General features: G+C 53.0%; 1 protein-coding gene across 1 annotated transcript in view; it reads right to left on the bottom strand.

Annotated features, from left to right (window-relative positions):
• Positions 1-19718, bottom strand: part of HS6ST1 (heparan sulfate 6-O-sulfotransferase 1) — a 48362-nt gene extending 28644 nt beyond the window's left edge. Inside the window, exon 1 of the mRNA XM_079130499.1 lies at positions 19049-19718. Within this exon, the coding sequence (XP_078986625.1) occupies positions 19049-19575 (527 nt within the window). The 5' untranslated portion in view covers positions 19576-19718. The remainder of the gene's footprint in view (positions 1-19048) is intronic.
• Positions 19719-19923: the final 205 nt, after the last annotated feature.

The following is a 19923-nucleotide window of genomic DNA, read 5'->3' as shown; positions in this document are numbered from 1 at the left end:
TAATCCCAACAGTACTTTCTGCATATACAGAAAAACTTATTCTAAAATTATTGGAATTTCAAGGGGCCTGAAATAACCAAAGCATTTGAAAAAGAAGAATAGAGTTGGAAGACTCACATCCCTTGATTCCAAAAGTTACTACAAAGCTATAGTAATCAAAACAGTGTGGTACAGGCATAAAGATAGACATAGAGATGAATGAAATAGAATAGAAAGTCCAGAAATAAACCCTTGAATACATGGTCAAATGATTTTTGACAAGGGTGCCAACATCATGCAAAGGGGAAAGGACATTCTTTCCAACATATGGTGCTGGGAATATGGGTATACAAATATCGGTCAGAGAGCCACATTCAAAAGAATGAAACTGGATCCTTACCCTACACCACATACAAATTTTAAAAAAATGAATCGATAATCTAAACATATGAGCCCAAAACACAAAGCTCTTTGAACACAGGAGTAAAGTTTTATGACACTGGACTTGGTAAGGATTTCCTACATATGACACCAAAAAACACAATAAAAGAAAAAGTAGTTAAACTGAGCATCAAAATAAAAAAACCTTTTATGCATCAAAGGACACTATCAACAGAGTGAAAAGGCAACTCATGGAATGGAAGAAAATACATGCAAACTGAAAATTATATATCTCAAAAGAGCCTAAGATCCAGACTATATAAAGAACTCTTCGGACTTAACAAAAACAATTCAATTAAAAAAAAAAAAAAAGGACAAATATCTTGAAAAAGGACAAATATCTTGTCTTGAATAGACATTTCTTCAAAGATATGCAAAGGGCCAACAAGTACATGAAAAGATGCTTAACATCACTAGGCATTAATGAAATGCAAATAAAAACTGCAGTGAGATACCAATTCACATTCATCAGGAGGTTATGAAACCCACCGAGCATGGGGGCATGCACTGGTAGTTCTTGCTACTTGGGAGGCTGAGGTGGAAGGACAGCTTGAGGTCAGGAGTTCCAGGCTACAGTGGACTATGCTTGCAGGGGTCTACACTATGTATCAGCAGTGGGACTGTGCCTATGAATAGCCACTGTACTCCAACCTGGCAGCAGCAAGACCCAGTCTCTTAATAAAAAGCAAAACAAAACAAAAGACCCAGAAAACAAGAAATGTTGGCAAGGTTGTAGAGAAATCAGAACCCCTGTACATTCCTGGTGGGAATGTGGAATGTGCAGTCACTGTGGATGAACAATGAGGTGGTTTCTCAAAAAATGAAATATAGAATTACCATATCATCCTGTAATTCCCCTTTTAGATCTATGCCCAAAAGAATTGAAAACAGGAACTTGAATAGGTATTCGTACACCTATGTTCACAACAGCAATCATTTATAGTAACAAAATGTGGAAGCGACCCAAGTGTCCACTGATGGATGAAGAGATGTGGTCTAAGTATACAATGGAATAGTATTCAGCCTTAAAGAGGAAGGAAATTCTGATACATGCTACAACATGGGTAAACCATGAAGAAAATATGCAAAGCCAGTCACAAAAAGACAAACATCATGTGATTCCACTTATACGAGGGATCCAGGGTAAATTCCTAAAGATAAAAAACAAAAGCCTCCCCCAAAATGGAATGCCTGCCACAGGCTTCTCAGGAAAGATCGTGGCCCTTCTCTGGATGCTGCCACCCTGGGGATCCTCAGTGACGGGGGACCCATAAAGTTCACTTGGCCTAAACCTGCCACTCGCTATCTCCTAGGCTCTCTTGAAAGGACCAAAGAGCTGGCCTTGGATGGGGCAGAAACGCACCTCTGGACATGGTCCAGGACTCCGGTGGGACCTGGTTGAGAACCCTGTTTCTGTACTTTGGTTAAGCGGAGCAGGGGCTCAGCAAACACGCCTCCTCCAGAGGGGCAGAGAGCATATCCCTTGCAGGGATGGGACAAACTGGATGCTAGGGAGGGCCTCTTCCTTCCCTGAAAGCAACACTCTTGATGCTACCACCCAAGGAGTGGCTTCCCCGGTCAGCCTGCCCTCTAGCCCTGCACCCCACCTTGCAGCTGAGCAGCTCCCATGCTGCAGTCCTCCAGCCTCTCACTAGGTCCATCCCCAGAGGCCACACTCCAGTGAGAAGGGCAGGGGCAGATGCCCTCTCTGCCATGACTCTGTCCATCCGGCTTCCCATTTGTAATTAACCTCCTCAACCAGGGTTAGAAAACGACAGGCCCTGAGCCGGGTGCAGGGGTGCTCGCCTGTAACCCAGCAGCTCAGGAGGCTGAGGCAGCAGGACCGTGAGAACGGGCTGGGGATGTGGCTCAGTGGTTGAGCACCCCTGTGTTCAATCCTGGTACCAAAAGAAAAAGAGGACAGCAGAAACAACTTCGAGAGGAGGGGCGGAGAGGTAGACAGCGGAGGGGTGGGGTGCCCCACAACTGGGGCCTGGCATGCTGCTAACACTGCCCACCATGCCCTCAGCACCATATCCACACCCAAGGATATGCAATACTTTGTGCTGCAGGCTAAACCTGACAGTTACCACGAGTCCACCAAAGGCCTGTCTTCCCAGTCACTCAGGGTTGGCCCTACCCTCAAAGCAGTTGAGTTTGATGGGTTCCTCATCCCATCCCAGCCTTTATCCCATGTCTTTCCCCAGGGAGAGTCATGACTATGTGCTGGCTGTAGCTCGGGCACATAGGAATGTGCACGGGGGGCCTGCAGAGCCCACCCATCATGTCTGCCAGGGAAGGGGTGCTGCTGCCACAGCAGGAATCTACTTCTCCTGAAAGGGCAAAAGGGAGTCCTAAGGACACATGTCTTGAGTCTAAGCTTTCACAGCCTCCTGCTCAGTCCCCTGTGGGGGCAGGGGATCCTACCCTACACATGGAGGCTCCAGGTTGCCCCCTTTTTTCCTGTAGTGATGGATCACCTGCGAAAACACATTTCCTCTAATATCCTGGCTGCGTTTTGAGAGCTGGGGATGTAGGAGCAGCCCAGACACCATGTGGAAATTTGCTCAGCTCTTAGCGGGAACTAGTGGGAAGGAATTTCAAATGGGAGGAAATGTCTCAAAGTGCCAACCACTTGTAAGGAAAAAAGGAATTCTTGTTCCAGAATGTTTGAGTCACTGCTGGCTTTGAGGCCTGAGCTGCTGCTGGGAGTGTACACAAGTGTGTAGGTGCATGTGTGGGGGCAAGTGCATGTCCTGTGCAGCCTCTGGTCAGTCTTGGGAGTCCTCTTGCCTTTGAGGACATGCCTGTGCAGGTGTAAACCCTGTGGCTCATCCTGCCTGCCAGGGTCCGGCCCCCGACAGGATCCCCTGCACTGACAAACTGTAGTGTTCTTGGGGCTCGACTAGCCTGATCCTCCACCTGCCCAGGCAGGCAGCAGTGAGGGTGACAACCAGCTGGGGACACCTAGCTGGCTTGTACCTCCCCCATCTGAGCAGCTCACCAAGGTCCCAGCTGGCATGAGGGGGGGAAAGGCAGAGGACTGGACTCTCTATGGTGCCCCTGGGTGCTCTCCCTAGATAAAGAAGATATTTGTGGCCAAGCCATGAAGCCAGTCCTGTTCTTCAAGAATACCCACCAGCACCTGCAAAGAGAAGCAGGTGTTATTCCACACTGTGTAGCTGCAGAGCACAGTGCTGTCTAGTGGCTTCCAGCAAGGCCTGGGCTTTAAGCTGGTGCTGCTGCCTCAGAGGGTCTGAAGGTCAGAGCAAGGGCAGGATGCCTAGTCCTGGCCAGCTGTTGAGCTATGGGACCCCCAAGTTCACAGTCCCTGACCTGGAAGCCAAGAGTGCTGCTAGCAGCATGCTTAGGTCAGGCAGGGCTGGTCTGTGTAGTCAAGGCCAGGTGTACCTGTGTAAGTAAGTGTGTGTGTGGCTTCTCTCTCACCAGACCTCCCGCTGTGAACACCTGCGACCAGAACATTCTCTGCCCCTCATCCCTCTACAGATCCTTCAGGTTTGGGGGGCAGCTCCCCAAAGTTAGGTTCACGTCTGTTCTGCAGGCCCAGGAAAGGCTCTGCACAGAAGCACCTGGCTGTCACTTACCTCAGCTTCCTCACTCCATCCTGTGCTGCCTCTTTTACCCACAGCTGGCTCCCTTCTGGCCAACCCCTAGGATATCCCCCACCTGTTGCTTGATTTTAAGGCACTTCCCAGGGGTTCAGGAATTAAAGGGTGGGTGGCCAGGCTGTGCAGGGCTCCTGTGGGTCACCTTGTGGGTGACTTGGTCTTCTCATCTGAGGATGGTAAGGAACAGGACCAGCCTCCTTGGCCTTCTAGATCAGACAAGACTGTGTCAACACTTGCTAGCACTTTGCAATTTGCTGAGGTTGTAAGGCAACCCAGGGATGAAGGTCTGGGACACACCTGTGGGGGCCCCTGCCCTGAGCCCTTCAAAACTTTCAGGGCATCCTGATCTGCTCCATGTGCTGATACCTGGCTTCATTTCACCTTTGCTACAGCTTGGGGTGCACAACCTTGCTTTGTAGACTAAGAAACCCAGAGGAGGCAAAGTCCAGCCTGACGGTGGAGCAAGGGAGGAGTACCCAGGAGGAAGAAGCAGCAGAGAACAATGTCTGCAGGGTACATTGAAGTGGCAGCATTCCTACCCTGACCTGCAGCCCTAGGCAGGGGGTGGGCTCTGCAGTGCTTGGCCCTCTGATCTGCTCTGCTTCTTTGCTGCCCAGGGCTAGCAGAAAGAAACCCTGGAGGTGACCCTCCTATATACTGTTGGCTACCAAATGTCTTCTGCTGAGGCCTGGGAAGCTCCTGCATACATGGCTGGGGACATTTGCACCTGCTGAATACCCTGCCAACATCCTATTATTTTGCAACACCTAGCTTGCCTACTGAAGGGGTCATTTAGACATGCCTAAAACATATGACCAAGGCTCCTTCTGAAGAGTGCTGCTGCCACCCTGGTTGCCTAACACTGTTTCCATCTCAGGTCCCAGCTCAAAGGATAGAGTAACAGCTAAGGGATTACCTTAGTAAGGGATTCCCCAATAGCTGGTAAAGCACAATGTCTGGACATGTCTGTGAGGGTGGTTTCAGGAAGAGACCAACATTTGAATCAATGGACCGAGTAAGGAAGGCCCACCTCACCCAATGTGGGCAGGTACTATGCAAACAGCTAGGGACTTTCATAGGACAAAAAGGCAGAGCCTGGGCACATTTGCTCTCTCTGGAGCTGGGACACCTTCCTCCTGCCCTTTGACATCAGAGTTTCAGATTATCAGACCTTTGGTCTTGACTAAGTCATACCATTGGCTTCCCTGGGTCTCCAGCTTGCAGAAGCTTATTGTGAAACATCTCAGTCACCATAATGGTGTGAGCCAATTCCTATTCAACCATCTATCCACCTACTCAACCCATCCATGTACCTATGCATTTATTTACCAATTTATATCCTGTGGGTTCTGTTTCTCTGGAGAATTTATAGCCGTCCCTTACACCACCAGCCATGTCCACTTACCTAAAGCATGCCTGACCCTTTGGAAGCTTGTTTTGCTACAGGGCATGGTGGGGGAACAGGGTTGGTACAAGGGCCAGGCCTGACAGCAGGGCCAGGAACCCCTTAGGGCAGAGATCACTGCTATTCCAAGTACATGTGCTGCATGGGGCTGAAATGTCTATCTTTGGCTAAGGGGCAGGTGGACGAAATAAGAGACTGCCATAGACTACAATGTTCCAGGTCCCTCAGGGACTGCCTTGTTAATGGATATCAGCACAGGACTCTGGAAAGACCTCTGGGTTGGCTGGGGTAAATCCCATTCTGCTGATGACAGGCTTAGTATCTGAGTGGTTCTCCCACCTGCACGTGGGAAATGAGGTACTTACATAACAAGGCTGACAGGGATGGCTTTTGCATGACTGACTCTCACATAGTGGCAGCTGCTCAGAGCTGATGTCCCTACAATGGAACACTATGGCATCTTCCCAGGAGATGGCCACCTGTTCCTTCTCCTGAGATCAAGTATTCCTGCACCCCTGAAGGTCATCAGCTTTGTAGTAACCCACTGAAACAGGGCATTCCTGATGCCATGGAACAGCTCATGTGATGTGTCACATGAACAGGGTCACTGTTATGCAGGAAGTCAGCTGGGCTGAGCAGTGACTTTACTCCGTACCCACTCCTGTCTGCTGCACTATGAGGGCCAGGCTAAGCTAACACCATCCATGGCCCCAGGGCTACCCCATCCATGCTCAGTTCCTCCTGAAGCCATCTCTGTACAGTTGGCAGAGGATATGAAGTAACAGGCCAGGGGACAGTGACCAGGGATAGCAAGGCTTAGGCTGGGTAGGGTGCAGAGAACGAGGGTGGGCAACAGGGATTAGAGGGGTCTGCTTAGCTAGTCACAGTTCAGTGACACACCAAGTAATGCCCACCTCCCTAGCTGTGCAGGTTTCCTAGTCCGGAAGACCCTGTCAGATTAGTTACTCTGCCAACTTAGATGGAGCCATGTACAAAGTGTTGGGTCTACAGACTGGTGCTGTGATGTGTGGGAGAGTCCGGACACTGGCCACATAATCTTTCTTCTGGAGACTTCTGAGCATCTCATAGGCCAAAGCAAGGGACTCACAAGGTAAGAGGGGCCCTGTGCTGTAGAAGGAACCAGAAGAAAGATGCCTCAGGCTGCTAGGGCCCCTAAGCTCTTTTATTCTGGGATTCTTCATCCTCTGCTGGCCTGAGTACATTCCATACCCGAGTGAGTCTGGCCTGAAGCCTGCCTGGGCCCCCTTTCAATCCAATTGCTTGAGAAGTGGGATTGGGGGCTGATGTGCTCCAGCCCCGAACAGCCCATCAGTTCCCACTCCTGCCTTTTACCTACTTGGCTGAAACCTGACCACTCTTTATGAAAACTATGTTTTCCCCTGGGCATGTTGCCAGTCCAGCTTCCAGGAAAGCAAAGGAACAAATCTCTTCTTACAGGACTCTGCTTCCCGAAGGGCATGCAGGAGGCCCTGAACTTTCTCAGGGTTCAGGAGGTGGGCCAACAAGCAGCTCTGTCTGGACTTGCATGAGCAAAACCAATTGCCTGGACCTGCCTGCCTGCCTGCCAAGAGGGAACAGACGCTGAGGGAAGTGCTAAAGGACCCCCTTTGAGCCCAACCCTGGAGGGATGGGCAGGAGGCAAGGAGGGTTTGAGCCTGGCCAGCTGAGGCCTTTGTTCTCCAGGAAGGGCTGGAACCTGCAGGCTTCGGCAGGGCCTCTCCTACCAGGTGATATCAAACACCTCCAAATTCCCCTGAGAGACCATCTGCTCTGCCTTCCCCCACCGACCTGCCTTAGGTTCTCTCTCTCTCCCGAGAGACCTAACTACTTGGCTATTTGGGACCAGGCAGCCATTCATTCATATGTACTCTGAGAGGCAGGGGTTGGTGGTCACTCAGGGACCTCTCCCTATGGCCCCCACACCATCCTGGGCCCTCTGGCAAGCCTGTCCATGAAGCAGCACCATTTAGTGGCCATGAGCCTCACACCCTGACAGACTTCTGGCTTTGTTGGCAGGGAAAACTTCCTAGCTCCTTGTCACTGGGGAGGATTAAGGGGGAACTGTGGAGCCACAGACCTGTGTGTGAATCTGACTGCCACACAAGCTATTTAGGTCCTCTGCTCCTGGGTTTATTCAGCTGCAAGATGGGGCCCTTGATAGTGAGGCTTAGATGAAGAGAATGGCACTCAGCCACAGCCACACTCTAGACTATGACCTAGGGCGGAGATGCCTGCCTGCCTCTGTTTCCCTGCAGTGCCACCTTTGGGCAGCTTTATCCAACATGGGGCACCAGAATTCCACAGAGAAGTCATGGTGCCACACCCACACTCCCGGGCTAACTGCTAGGAAAGGATACCCCATCCTGCCTTTTGCCATGGTGATGCAAACACAAAACCTCAGTGTTGGCAGGTTCCTATTTCCCAAAGATGCCAAAGCTCCAGAGAGGTAAATATTTACATGTGAGTTTTGGCGTTTATTACTCAGAGGGGAGACGCTCGCCCTGCTGCCCACGGGCTGCTAGTGGGTGCCTGTGTTTGTTCCTGGGGTCTTGTAAGCCCTGTGGCAGCAGCAAGGGCTTCCTAATTTTGGATGGGGACTTAGGGGCTACTCATTCCCAGTCAGCAGGGGTCCAAGTTGGGTGGCAGTAGATGGTGATGTGCTCCTCTCCTGAGTGGAGCTGGGTGCTTAGTCCACACAGCAACAACACACAGGGGCAGCCCTGGGTGTGGCTGCAGTGGATGGTGCTGAGGGTGGATAGGGATGGAGGGCAGGGCTGGGTACCTGACGGAAGACACAGACAAGCAGTGCTGGCACTGTCACTGGGGGAGACCGAGGTTCAGGGTGTGAGTGTCCAGCATCAGGGTCAGGTTGAGTGGTTAACAAGGGCAAGTCTTACCAGGGAAAGGCCCACTCCTTGTGGAGGGGGAGGAGGGTCCTAGAACTTCAGAACAGTGGGTTCCAGGCTCTGCGTTTAGCTGCAAGAAGCTTTCTTCTAACTCAATCTCAGAAACCCCAATATAGGGGGCCAATGGCAAAAGGCCCTGCTGACATTTCTGGTCTCCCTGGACTCAGCCTGTACAGGTACTGCTCTGGGTACTGCTGAGCACCTCCAGGGAAGGCCTTGGAGGTATCTGCACTGCAGTGAGGACAGCAGTCAATTGGCCATCTGTCCACCTACTCAGCCTTGAAGCCTCTGGCCAGCAAGGTCCTAGAGGGGTTCAGAGGTCATTAGGCACAACCCTCCCCACATGTACACATGATGCTGACAAAGGACAGGGTGTGCCTGGTCCAGCCTGGCCTCTAACTGGTGCAGGCACCAAAATCACAGGTCCATAGGCACATGCAGAATGAATGGACATGTGGGAAGAGACACCTGCTGCGCTTATCACCCACAGAATCTGACACCAAGATACACAGAGAACACAGTCACAGACCAACAGGGAAAGCAAAAACAACACTAGGGAAAACCCAGGCCAAAGACACAGACGGACAACGGACAGAGAGCAAACACCTCAGTGGCCAATAAACACACCATAAGATTTCACCAGTCATTGCGCAAATGTGCACTGAGACCACAGTGGTCTCTGTTTACAGCTACTGGATTGCAAAAATGCTCACTTCTGTCGGGCCAAACGATGGGGAACCTGACACGGCACAGGTAGTGGGTGGAGGAACCACTCTGGGCAGAGTACCCTCTGACCTATGCTAGGGATGCACAAGAATCATGCACAGGCACAATCACTGTCACTTGGACTATGACAGTCAAAGCCAAACACGCTCCCAGCACTTCTCAGAACAAAGCAGAGGGAAAAGGAGATTTGTCTAGACAACAATGATAATAAATTCGGCAGTGGATGGATTAAATATGCATGTCGTGGACCAAAATGGATACATCTCAGAAACAGGCTGAATGAAGACAGCAGGTTGCAGAAGGTTAAGTACAGTTTGATGCGGGGTTCTAGAAAGTTTGCAACATCAAAACAGTACTATGCGTGGTTTAAGGGAGACATAGCTCTGTGGCCAGTATGCACAAGAAGTATAAAAGGTGTCCAAAACAGAAGATGCTGGATAGTGGCGATAGGGTGGGATGCATGGAGACTTCCCCTTCACCTGCAGGACAGAGGCATATGCAAACCACAGCCTGAGGTCCCAGCTACACCCCACAGACATCCTGTAAAAGTATCCAAGCCTGGGCTCAGCTCACAGACCGAGGACACCAGGGAGGGAAAGAACTGCTACTTCCTGAGGAACAAGATCCTCTCACATGGTGTTTCCACTCCTTTATCCTTTAAACCTTTAATTCCTCCAGGATTGAAATGCAGTCTCCACATCTGGCTACTGGTCAGAGAGGACAGGGGCTCTCTGGAGATCTAGGGAGCAAACCCTGCAAAAGACAGCTCTTTTGCTAAGTGGGCATTGACAGAAGGCCTGGGTGGTCCCCAATGCCATAGCCCAGGGTGAGGTGGCAACCCCATAGTTAAAGCAGGGCATATCCCATGTTGTCACCTTGAAGACCAGTGTTGACCCATGAAGGATGTCCCAGATAAAGGGAACCTAGTTGCACAGATTTTAGTTGCTTTAAGGGAAGCTCTGTGCCAGCCCTCAAGCACACCAATTCACGGGGTTAGAATAGAAGCTGACCTCCTGGCTCTGGCTTGGAAGCCCCTGTCCTGTTCCCCCAAGGAGACAAGACTCATTGTAGCTCCACAGTGGGACTGCATGCACAAATCCAAGCATCTACTCCCATGGTAGGGACTATCAGTATGCCCATCTTATAGATGGGAAAACCATGGCATAGAAGTTGCAGAGCTAGAGAGGCACCAAGTCTGGGTCCCCTCTTGCTTTGTTGCTGCCCCAATATGGTCCTGGTGGTCCCCGGCTCCAGGTTGCCCATCTCCCTAGTTGGCTTCCCTGCTGCCAGGCACCCATGGCACCTTCTGTCCTTATTCCTTGTGGAGAGTGGAGCAGAGCTTAAGGAGCTGACTCCTTGCTGGCCTCTGCCACCACCAGTTCACAAGGCAGGAAAAGTAAACATGGTTCAGAGTTTCAGGTGGGGAATGGGGCCCAAGCTAGAAGCAGATGTTCCAAGATGCACCTCACACAAGGTGACAAACACAGCTTCTACAGAATGGCCTGAGCTGACAGGAGGAGAGCCCCACCCAGCGACCAGCCTGGACCCTGGAAGGACAGGGTCTGGGCCTGTCTCCCTGACCAAGAGGCCCTGCCACTGGGAGATAACAAGGAGCCAGCTCTTGCCCATTTCAGAGGGGGGTGGGTGACCCTGGCCACTGACCTCTGTGGGCTCCACAGTTCTGTAAACAATTAACTCCTCCTGTGTTTTAATCTCTCTAGTCACTATCTTGCCAGACAATTACTGATTTGTTCTGATGTCCCCCTGGTGGGCCTTTTAGTGCTCCCTGTGTAAACAAACAGAGGCAGCTGCAGCCCTCAAAGGCCAGATGTGGGAGCAGCCTCTCACTAAAGCCCTGCCCCATGCAGTGCACCAGCCCCAAGCCTTGCTACCTCACCATGGCACTGTGGGCAGCTGCTGACAGCCTGCTCTTCAGAGGAGGAACTAGGCCTCCAACTGCACCAGGAAATTCTAAGAGGTTATGTGTGGTAAAGGCTCCCGTAAGACATGGACACAATTTGGGAACTGAAGATACCACAGTATTGTAGGAAATCATGGGTAAGTGGTCACCGGTGTCTCTATAGAACCAAATGGTGGACAGACATCTCCATTTTAGAGATGAGGAATCAGAGGTCCAACAGTTTTACTCGCGCCAAGAGCCACCCTGACTGCAGCCACAAGGAGAGGATGGATCAGGGGACCTCCTCTCTTCTCCCTGGATGGGCTTTCCAGAAGGACCCTATCCCAATATGTGACCCAGGGGCCTAAGCAGGCAGGGAAGTCTCTGCGTTTCCTCCCCTGCAGCCTCAGAGTCCTGTCTACACATAGAGGACCAAGAGCTCCTGTGGTAGCCTGCTGGAACTTGGGATCCATCACTGTAGCAGGCAGCCTGCCCAGGCCAGGGTACAGGGCTGAATGAATGAATGAATGAATGAATGGTCTGACAGCTGGGCCTCCCCAAATGGTCCAGCTGCCCTGGAGAGAGCCTCAAGCAGAGGTATGAGCAGGTCACGATGCAGGAAAAGGCCACCCACATCCCCGTGGGCTGTGCATCCTCAGCAAAGCTCCCAGCACTCGCATAGCTGGCTGGGAGCCTGGTCTGGGAAGAGTCCACTCAGGCACAGCCAGTGGCAGTGGGGAAGAGAGCTGCTCAGGCTGGGTTCTTCCAGGTCCCAGCCTCACATCAGCACTGGGATAGGATGTGTGTCATCTCTAGTGGCCGGACAGTCTCTTTCCTCTGCCTTCCGCGGATGTCCTCTAACAGTGTCCACCACGGAATCTCTCTTGGATACATGTGCATGCCATATTTTCCCAAAATGAGAGCCCCTGTATGTTGAGGACTTGGGACAAAAACCACACCAGGAAGGGGGCATTTTATCCAGGGATAAACAGGGCCACAAGTCTCATAGCCAGGAAGTAACAGTCCTCCACTCAAGGGTAGATGGGACACTAATACCTGGGCCTTTGCCTTGCCCCTCTACTCATGCTGTCCTGTCCCAGGGCTCTCTCTTGCTCCCATTCATCCCCACCACCAGCTGTGGATCTCAGATGACATAGCTGAACCCTAGCTGGTGCCAAAGTACTGCTTTCTGTCTACACTTTCATTTGTCCTGCAAAACCCCAGGTGAGAGGCTTTTTCATACCCCTCAGATGCCACAGACCACACCCCCTGTTGCCACCACACAAGGCAGGCCTGTCCTTGTGGCTAGGATAGCACCTTAACTCCAGGGCACAGGACTTCTGTCAGTGTAACATATTCTTTCCAAAACAAAAACACACACAATAAAATCTTACTAGGAAGGGAAAGAGCTAACCAAGTTTCTGAAAAGGCAAGAACAAGAATCTTTAGAGATGAAAAGACAAATTTAAAAAAACAAAAAACATTTTGCAAACACATGTCACCTCCAAGTGGGTCAGAGGTACTGGTTTCAATGCCATTTCTGTTTCTGATTGGCTGGGGAGTTGGCCTGGCCTATAGTAACCGCTCCCAAAAGTGTGCCTTCTTGTAGTTTTCCTTTTCAAAACTCCCCAAACCCGTGGCACACACAAGGTGAAGGGTGATCCCAGCTCCAGACCCCTCCTCCATGCCCTTGTGCCATGAGACATCTGACCTGGAGACACCCCTGCAGCCCTTCACATGGGGATTCAGCCCCACAAGTACCAAGAGAAAGGGTGAGGACACCCAGAGGGAGGCGTCCTACTGTCCATCACCCAGCAGGGTGGAGCACAGATACAGAAGGCCATGTGGAGGCCAGGTGGGCTCAGCCCCAGCTTTGTCACAGAGTGCGAGCAATGCCTCCCACACTGCCCCCTACACTGCCCATCCTTCCAGGTCAGGTAGTGGTCCTCAGTTCTTGTCCCAAGGACCACCAGTGAACAACCTGATCGTGCAGGGAAGGTGTGGCAGATGCTGGTCAGGCTGTGTTGGAAGTTGTCGAGTGCCCCATGGATGGGCGCAAACCTCACCAGTGCTCCCTTTCCAGAGCCAGAGGAACGTGGCCCAGTTCTCAACCTGCAGCTACTTGAAGGCTGCCCGATGTTTTCCAGAAAACCTGATGACGCAGGTCCGCATGTGAAATATGCCTGTCTGTCCAGGTCTCAGAAGGCAGGCCACACATTCTGAATCCTGTGGCTGCCATGCTCTTCTGGGGAATGATGAGAAGTCTGGGTCAGCCTTATGGGCTTCAGGACAGATAGATGTCCAAATGCTGGTTCCTGGTCCTCCAGGCTTAGGTACTCTGACAAGTTCTCAAACTTCTTTGGGTCCTGACTTCCTTCACACACCTACTTTGCAGGAAGGGGGATGCTGAGGGCTGCCTTAGTCTGTTTTCCACTGCTATAAAGAAACACCTGAGGCTGAATACTGAGTAAGAAAAGAGATTTATTTAGCTCACAGTCCTAGGAGGTTTGAGGGCATGGCACCAGCACCATGTCAGATTTGGTTAAAGCCTCTTGGTGCCCAGTGTCAGGGTGCAGATATGAGAGAGATCATGTGATGAGACAGGAAGCTAGAGAGGAACCAGGGAAGGGCCAGTTGGCTTATACACAACTCTCTCTTGATAACTAACCAGGGTCCCATGAGAACTATATCAATGCTTTCCGAGGGCAGTGACCCACTTTTTAAAAGTCCCACCACTTCAGCACCATCACACCGGGGACTAAGACCCTAACATACTAACCTTTTAGGGACCTACTGGAGCCACATCCCAACTATATCAAAGGCCAAATGAAATAATCCATTCTAAGTAGTGCTGAGAGCTCAGGGGATAAGACCAGCTCACCAGCCTCCTTATTTGCCCCCATAACTTCCTGCCCACCTCCTTCAGATTCCAGGCACATGGGAGATGCACCCATCTCTAAGCAGGAGTGAGATATAAACATCTGAGAGCAGGTGGAGAAGAAGCTGAAGTGTCTGAAGCACAGCTGCCCCCAGTTCCCTAAAGTGCTGGGCCACCCCAGTGGTACATGGGTGGGGCAGGGTTTTGGAATAAAAATCACAAGACAGGCATTTTTTGCTGACTTAAGAAAGTAAACGTTCTAAAAACCCACCATAATAATACCAACAAGGGTGCTGCTGAGATGGGTGCTCCAACAGCTGGACAAGAACTGATAATGTGTGAGCTTTCTGAAAAGTAGGTTAACACTCACATTCAGAGCATTAAAACATTCAGACTCTTCAACGCAGAAATCCTGCTCCTAGGAATTTTCAAAGGAAATCAGAGCTATGTAAAATATTTGCACACAAGGATGTCCATGGCAGTGTTCCTTACAGGAGCAAAAAACTAGAAATCTGCACGTTCAACCTCTGAGAGCCAACTACGGGGCACAGAGAGTGGGGATCATCTGCAGTCACTAAAAGTAAGTTTTGAGGCACACAGGGTAACACTCAGGGTGTAATTTATACTACAGTTTCAATTAGAGAGGAAAAAGTGTGCATGAGGAATAGCATGGTTTCTCTTTTCTTTCTTGTACTTTGTTTCCACTCGACTACCACAAAGAAGGGGGAGCATATGAAAGAAAGAGACTCAAGTACTTACTGATAATAATGCCAGGCCCTTCCTCCTCCCTCCCTATTGGCCTGGAGGGCTCCAGACCCAATGTGGCCTGGACCACCACTGCCAGTCACTCCCCCAGAATGGCAGCCAAACAGCTCAGATCTACCACAGAGAAGACAATCAATTGAGCCCACAATGTCCATACCGCTCCACTGGCTTGAGTCCAGGGTGGGCACTGTGTCCACCAGCAAAGGACTCTGTGACTCAGGAGGGAGACAGGTCCACACCCAGAGCTGACCCAGGCTGAACACTGGAAGTACCTGGAAGCCCTGGCTGAGCTCATCCTCTTGCACATAAAGACAAGAGAAGTGATTGTGCAGATGGTCACCGAGCCCAAGAACCAGTTAAGATAATTGATGGTATAGCATATGTAGGTTTGCCTTCTCATGTGTCTGCTTAAGAAGAAGGGAGTTTTTGCTGTTTTTAGTGAAAATCTAATTTGGAATATCTTGTCCTCAGATTCCCTTCTTTTCTCAGCCAAAGGCCTCTTGAGGCCATGTGGGTTAAGTCACAGGCTCTGGGTAACACCTGCCCCCATTGTAGAGGATGCCAGTTTTCTCCCTTGATCTCAAAGAAAGTGACTGCGAAGGCACTTTAGAAATTGTTGAGTGCTGTAGAACGCTCTGACCTAAGTCCTCTATCTTTCCTGGCTCATTGAGGTCCCTGGGATCTTAGCACAGTACTGGAGAGACTCACAGGCAAAAGCAGGATGGAACACAGATCCTGGAGAGACTGCAGGACCTGGAGGAAAATGGCAGCACCTGTTCGGCACTGGGGCACAGCCAGTGCTGACGTACTATGGATGTGCCACAGTGGCAGATGGGAGGCCAGTTGCAGGCACCTAAAGCAACAGAGACCTAGAACGGTAAGGCAGGGAAGGCTTCCTGGAGGAAGGGGCATCTGAGCAGAGACTGAAACAGGTGGAATAACCTGCAGGGTAATGGGGGAGGGTGGGTGTAATGAAGCATAGGGGTAGCACAGGCTGGGCACCAGGTAGGTTCTGGGACCTGAGATGACTTCAGGATGATGGAGGTGGAATAGTACACAGTCAAAGATGAAGCTGTAGGCACTGACAGGACACGTTATGGACAAGGGACCACTGGTTCTACTGCTCCCATGAGGATGAACATGATACCTGAAGGAGGTATCACAGATACTAGGCACCCACTGCTGGCTCCCAAAGGTGACCTGCTGCAGAGAGGACGTGAACTGAGCCCAGGAGCCCAGCCAAGGTGAGCCAAGAAGCCACACCTGGGCCCCAGATGCACTCTGTGGCTCTTTCCAAAAGAAGTCCAGATGATTTCAGGGACATGTCCAGGTCAACCCAGGCAAGGTCGTGACTGTATTTCCTCTTGTGTCACCTTCAGGCAAATGGAAAGAGGAAGAAATGATGTTCTGACTACAGGAGCACCATCTGGACCCTCTGAAGTGACACCAGAGTGTGGGGTGCCAACACGCTGACCCAAGGGGCCCTTGGCAATGGTGTCTGTACACAGCTACACTTCTCCAAGGTTGGTTCCTCTATCAAGGCAAAGAGCACTGACAGCTGCTGGAAGTTCCAAACCATATTCCAGGAAGGAACTGAAAACCTGTCCACCTCCATTTGTCACCTGAATGTGCCCAGCTCAGAGAAGCCTGGGTGCACAACCCATCGTGGGGCTGCTGGGAGCTGAGCAAAGCCCATTTCTCCACAACTCAGCCCACCTCTTCTAAGCCCCCAAATACTATGGATGGTGGCACCACACAGGTGGGGAGAAGAAGGGGCTCAGGGCAAAGGCTCCTGAAGTGTGCCTTTGTCCAAGCCCTACAATAGTCCTGGGGGGTGCAGACAGGAGGAAGAGAGGTTCTAGCACCTTGAGGGTCTGTCAGGGCTGAATGGAGCCAGGACCGCACCCTCCTCAGTTCACCAGCTGGGCGGTTACACCCAAGCACACAGGGTCCTGAAAGAGCGGGTAAAGACACAGCAGGATTGCAAGGGTGACATCTGAGTCCTCTGAAAACCTGGTACCACTCAACACCAGCTATCCTGCCATTGTGGGCACTGCCCCTACCCTGAGAGTGACCAGTCCCTGGGCAGGCAATGGAAGTGTACCCTGGTCTCCATAGCATTGAGGCCCAGCCCCAGCCCCGGCCTAGGGGTCCTTCAGAAGGTGACCTGGGGTGCAGCTGAAATGTCAATGTACAAAGCCAAGACTTCCTGTGCCTCCCCAATTAGCTCATTACAAAAGCAATCTACCTAGCACGGGGAACAAAGATGAAAGGAGGGAAGGGGGAGAACAGTGACATGGAGTCACCAGCACCTGTTTAGTGGCAAGACAGAGGGCCTCCTGAGGGCCCTGGTAGCCCCTCCCCCACTCAGCCTGTGTGCTGCTGAGCCAGCGACTTCCAGGCCCAGGGCTCAGTGGTCTAAGAATCAAGAAGCATCTGTTTGACCATGTACCCACACACGCTCCCCAGGCAGTGGGAGCTAGGGCCTCCCTCCTGTAGCACCTGGGGTTCATCTACCTCAGCTGTTCCTCCTATTCCTGGCTGTCACGGCAGCTGGAGCCTCCTCTGGGGACTCTCGCTCTGGGGAACAAATTCTGGAGAAAGGAGGCCAGAAGCCCTTCACTGTGGGAGCCCACAGGGTTTCAGGAATAGCACCTTGGCTATAATCTAGGTAGCTCACTTCAAAAGCCCCAACCTCTTAGCAGTCCCAGGAACAGTCTGCACACTCTCCCCTGGAGCTCTTCTACAGACAGGACTCAGCCTCCCGCAGGCAGGGGGGTGCTACCTGGGCTGGTGAGGTACGTCGGTGCTCAGCTCTGGGGGCCTATAGCCCTGGTTGGTGGAAGGGTGGATGGCTGCAGTGCCAGGCCCAGCTCTGTCTACAGCACAGTGTGGCTGGATCATGGGGGTGGGTCCTGCACCAGGAACGTACATCTGTGCAGAGCAGACCCAGGGCTGGGCAGGAAGCAATGTTTCAAGGGCCTGGACATGCAGTTCTACAATCATTAAACTAAGACCACAGAACACCACTTTTTAGGCTGAGAGCTGCTGAGAGGGGAATGTGGCACAATCGAAGGAAAGTGGGCATATCCCCTCAACCTCAGGACCCTTATTTTCTGACAACCTAAGAAAGTTCACAGAAAAAAATAATAATAAAAAGAACTCAGGGTTGTGTAAGGAAAGCATTGCCATGGACCATCCAGGTCTAGGTTAGCTGAATCCTGTAGGATCTCCCAAACCCACCTGGGATCCCAAACCTTCCTGACCCAGGAGTGCCTAAGAATATCCTGTTAGTCACAGATTTACTCAAAGCGCGCGCCTCCCTCCCCCAAGTGTTTGCAAATTCAGTCCTAAGGCAAAATGGAAGAGAAATAGAAACAAAAGGTAGGCAACAAGACCTCACTTCTGGTCCTTCTCAGCCCTGACATATGGGGACAAGGCCCCACAGGAGCATCCCTGCAGGGCCAGCGGGCACCAACGCAACAGGAGAAAAACAAACCCAACTTTATATGCTAGAACCCCAGCACTGCCAGGGGATCTGTTATAAAGTGTTTCCCAGGAAAGCCCCAGCACCCTTACCCACACAGGTCAGTCCCGTGTCTCCCGATCCATAAGGGGAAGGGGAGCGCTGACAAAAGGTGTCTGCCTGCACAGGTACTACCGGACAGCTCAGCCATCTGGCTGTGGGTTCCCTGGAAAGGAAATCCCCAATTTCCGCTTTTGTTCCTCTTTCTGGGTTAGGGAGGGCAGGTAGCACTGTCTTCTCCCCGCCCCCAGCCCCGGGTCACTCAGGGCCTTTGTTCTACCTGCACACACCGGCAGGCAGCTCCTCCCCACTCCACCAGAAGGCAGGCAGGCAGGCAAGCACTGGAGGGTTTGGGGGCACCGCAGGTACAGGGTGAAGGACCTCACTTCTCACTCCACTTTGGGTATCAGAGGGACGCGGAAAGATAAACTCTCCAGGTAGGTTGTACGCACACCAAGGAACACGCTTCCCCTCCCAAAGACCCACGGGGCTGTGTGAGGAGCCAGCCTGGACCCGTATCCCTGGCTGATCAGTTCTCCTGCCAGCCAGCGGTGCACAGCAGATGGGGTGGCCAGAGGGCAGCGGGCGGTGACCCAGAAGAAAGTCGGGGCTTCAGGCTGCCAGGCCGGTGGTGGGGAAAAGACAGGCACAGAGGTGTTAAGAGGGAAGTCAGAGGGCAGGGGTGGCAGCTGCCAGAGCTGACGAGCTGGGAGCCTTGCGCGCCTGCAGGTTGGAAGGGGCCGAGCGGGGCCCCCAACAGGATAGAGCTGGCTCAGCTCTACCTGGCGGATCCACGACACGGGTTCCAGGGCGCCGCGGAGTCCTCGCGGCGGCCCTGGGTCCCGACCGCGCTTCCCGCAGCGGGCGCTCACCTGGGCGTGCGCAGCGCGGCGGGGTCGCGGCGGTCCAGCACGCCGGGCACGCAGTTGGTGAGTTCGGTCCAGTCGGCGTGCAGCCCGCAGCTCCAACCCGTGGAGAAGCGGGAGAAGAGCCAGGTCTCACGGCGGTTGGGTCGGTAGCAGGTGCACTTCTTCTGGCCGGGTCGGCAGTCGCAGGGCACCTCGAGGCGCACATTCTGCACGAGGTGGCGGCCGAAGGTGGTGCCGCCGGTTTTCTGGATGTGCAAGAAGACTATCACGTCGTCGCCCTTCATGTCGAAGCGCAGGGAGCGCTCCAGCTCGCGCACCGGGAAGTAGTACTTCTTCTCGTAGTGCGGGTCGGGTGTGGGGAAGAGGTCCAGGTCGTCGGGCGGCGCGCGGCCGCCTGGCGCGCCCAGGCTCAGCCCCGGGCCCGCGTACTGGTACAGGATGAGCATGAAGCACACCGAGCCCGCCACCACCAGCACGAACTTGCTGGCGCGCTCAACCATGGTCCTGCCGCCGGCGCGCCGCCGCCGCATGTGTCACCATCGCCGGCGGCCCGGGCGCGGGGCGCGGGGCCTGGGAGGGCGGGGGGCGCCGGCGCAGCTGCCTCCGCCGCCGCCACCCGCGCTCCGGCCCGGCCCGGCTACTCGGCGCCCAGGCTGCCCGCAGCGACGCGGGCCCCGGGCCTCCGCGGCGCCATGGCTGCTCCCTGCCCGGCCCCGGCTTCCCGGGCCCGACTCCGGCTCGGCTCCCGTTCGGCCACGACTCGGCCCGCGCCCCGCGCCTCGCGCCCCCCACACCGGCCCGCTCTGCTCCGCGCCGAGAACGCTCTGCGCCGCCCCGCGCGCCGCCGCGTCTCCGCAGTCTGCCGCCGCCCCGCCCCG

This window comes from Sciurus vulgaris, assembly GCF_902686455.1.
Source record: "Sciurus vulgaris genome assembly, chromosome: 3".
Lineage (NCBI taxonomy): Eukaryota > Metazoa > Chordata > Mammalia > Rodentia > Sciuridae > Sciurus > Sciurus vulgaris.
This window is presented reverse-complemented; position numbering and strand designations above follow the sequence as displayed.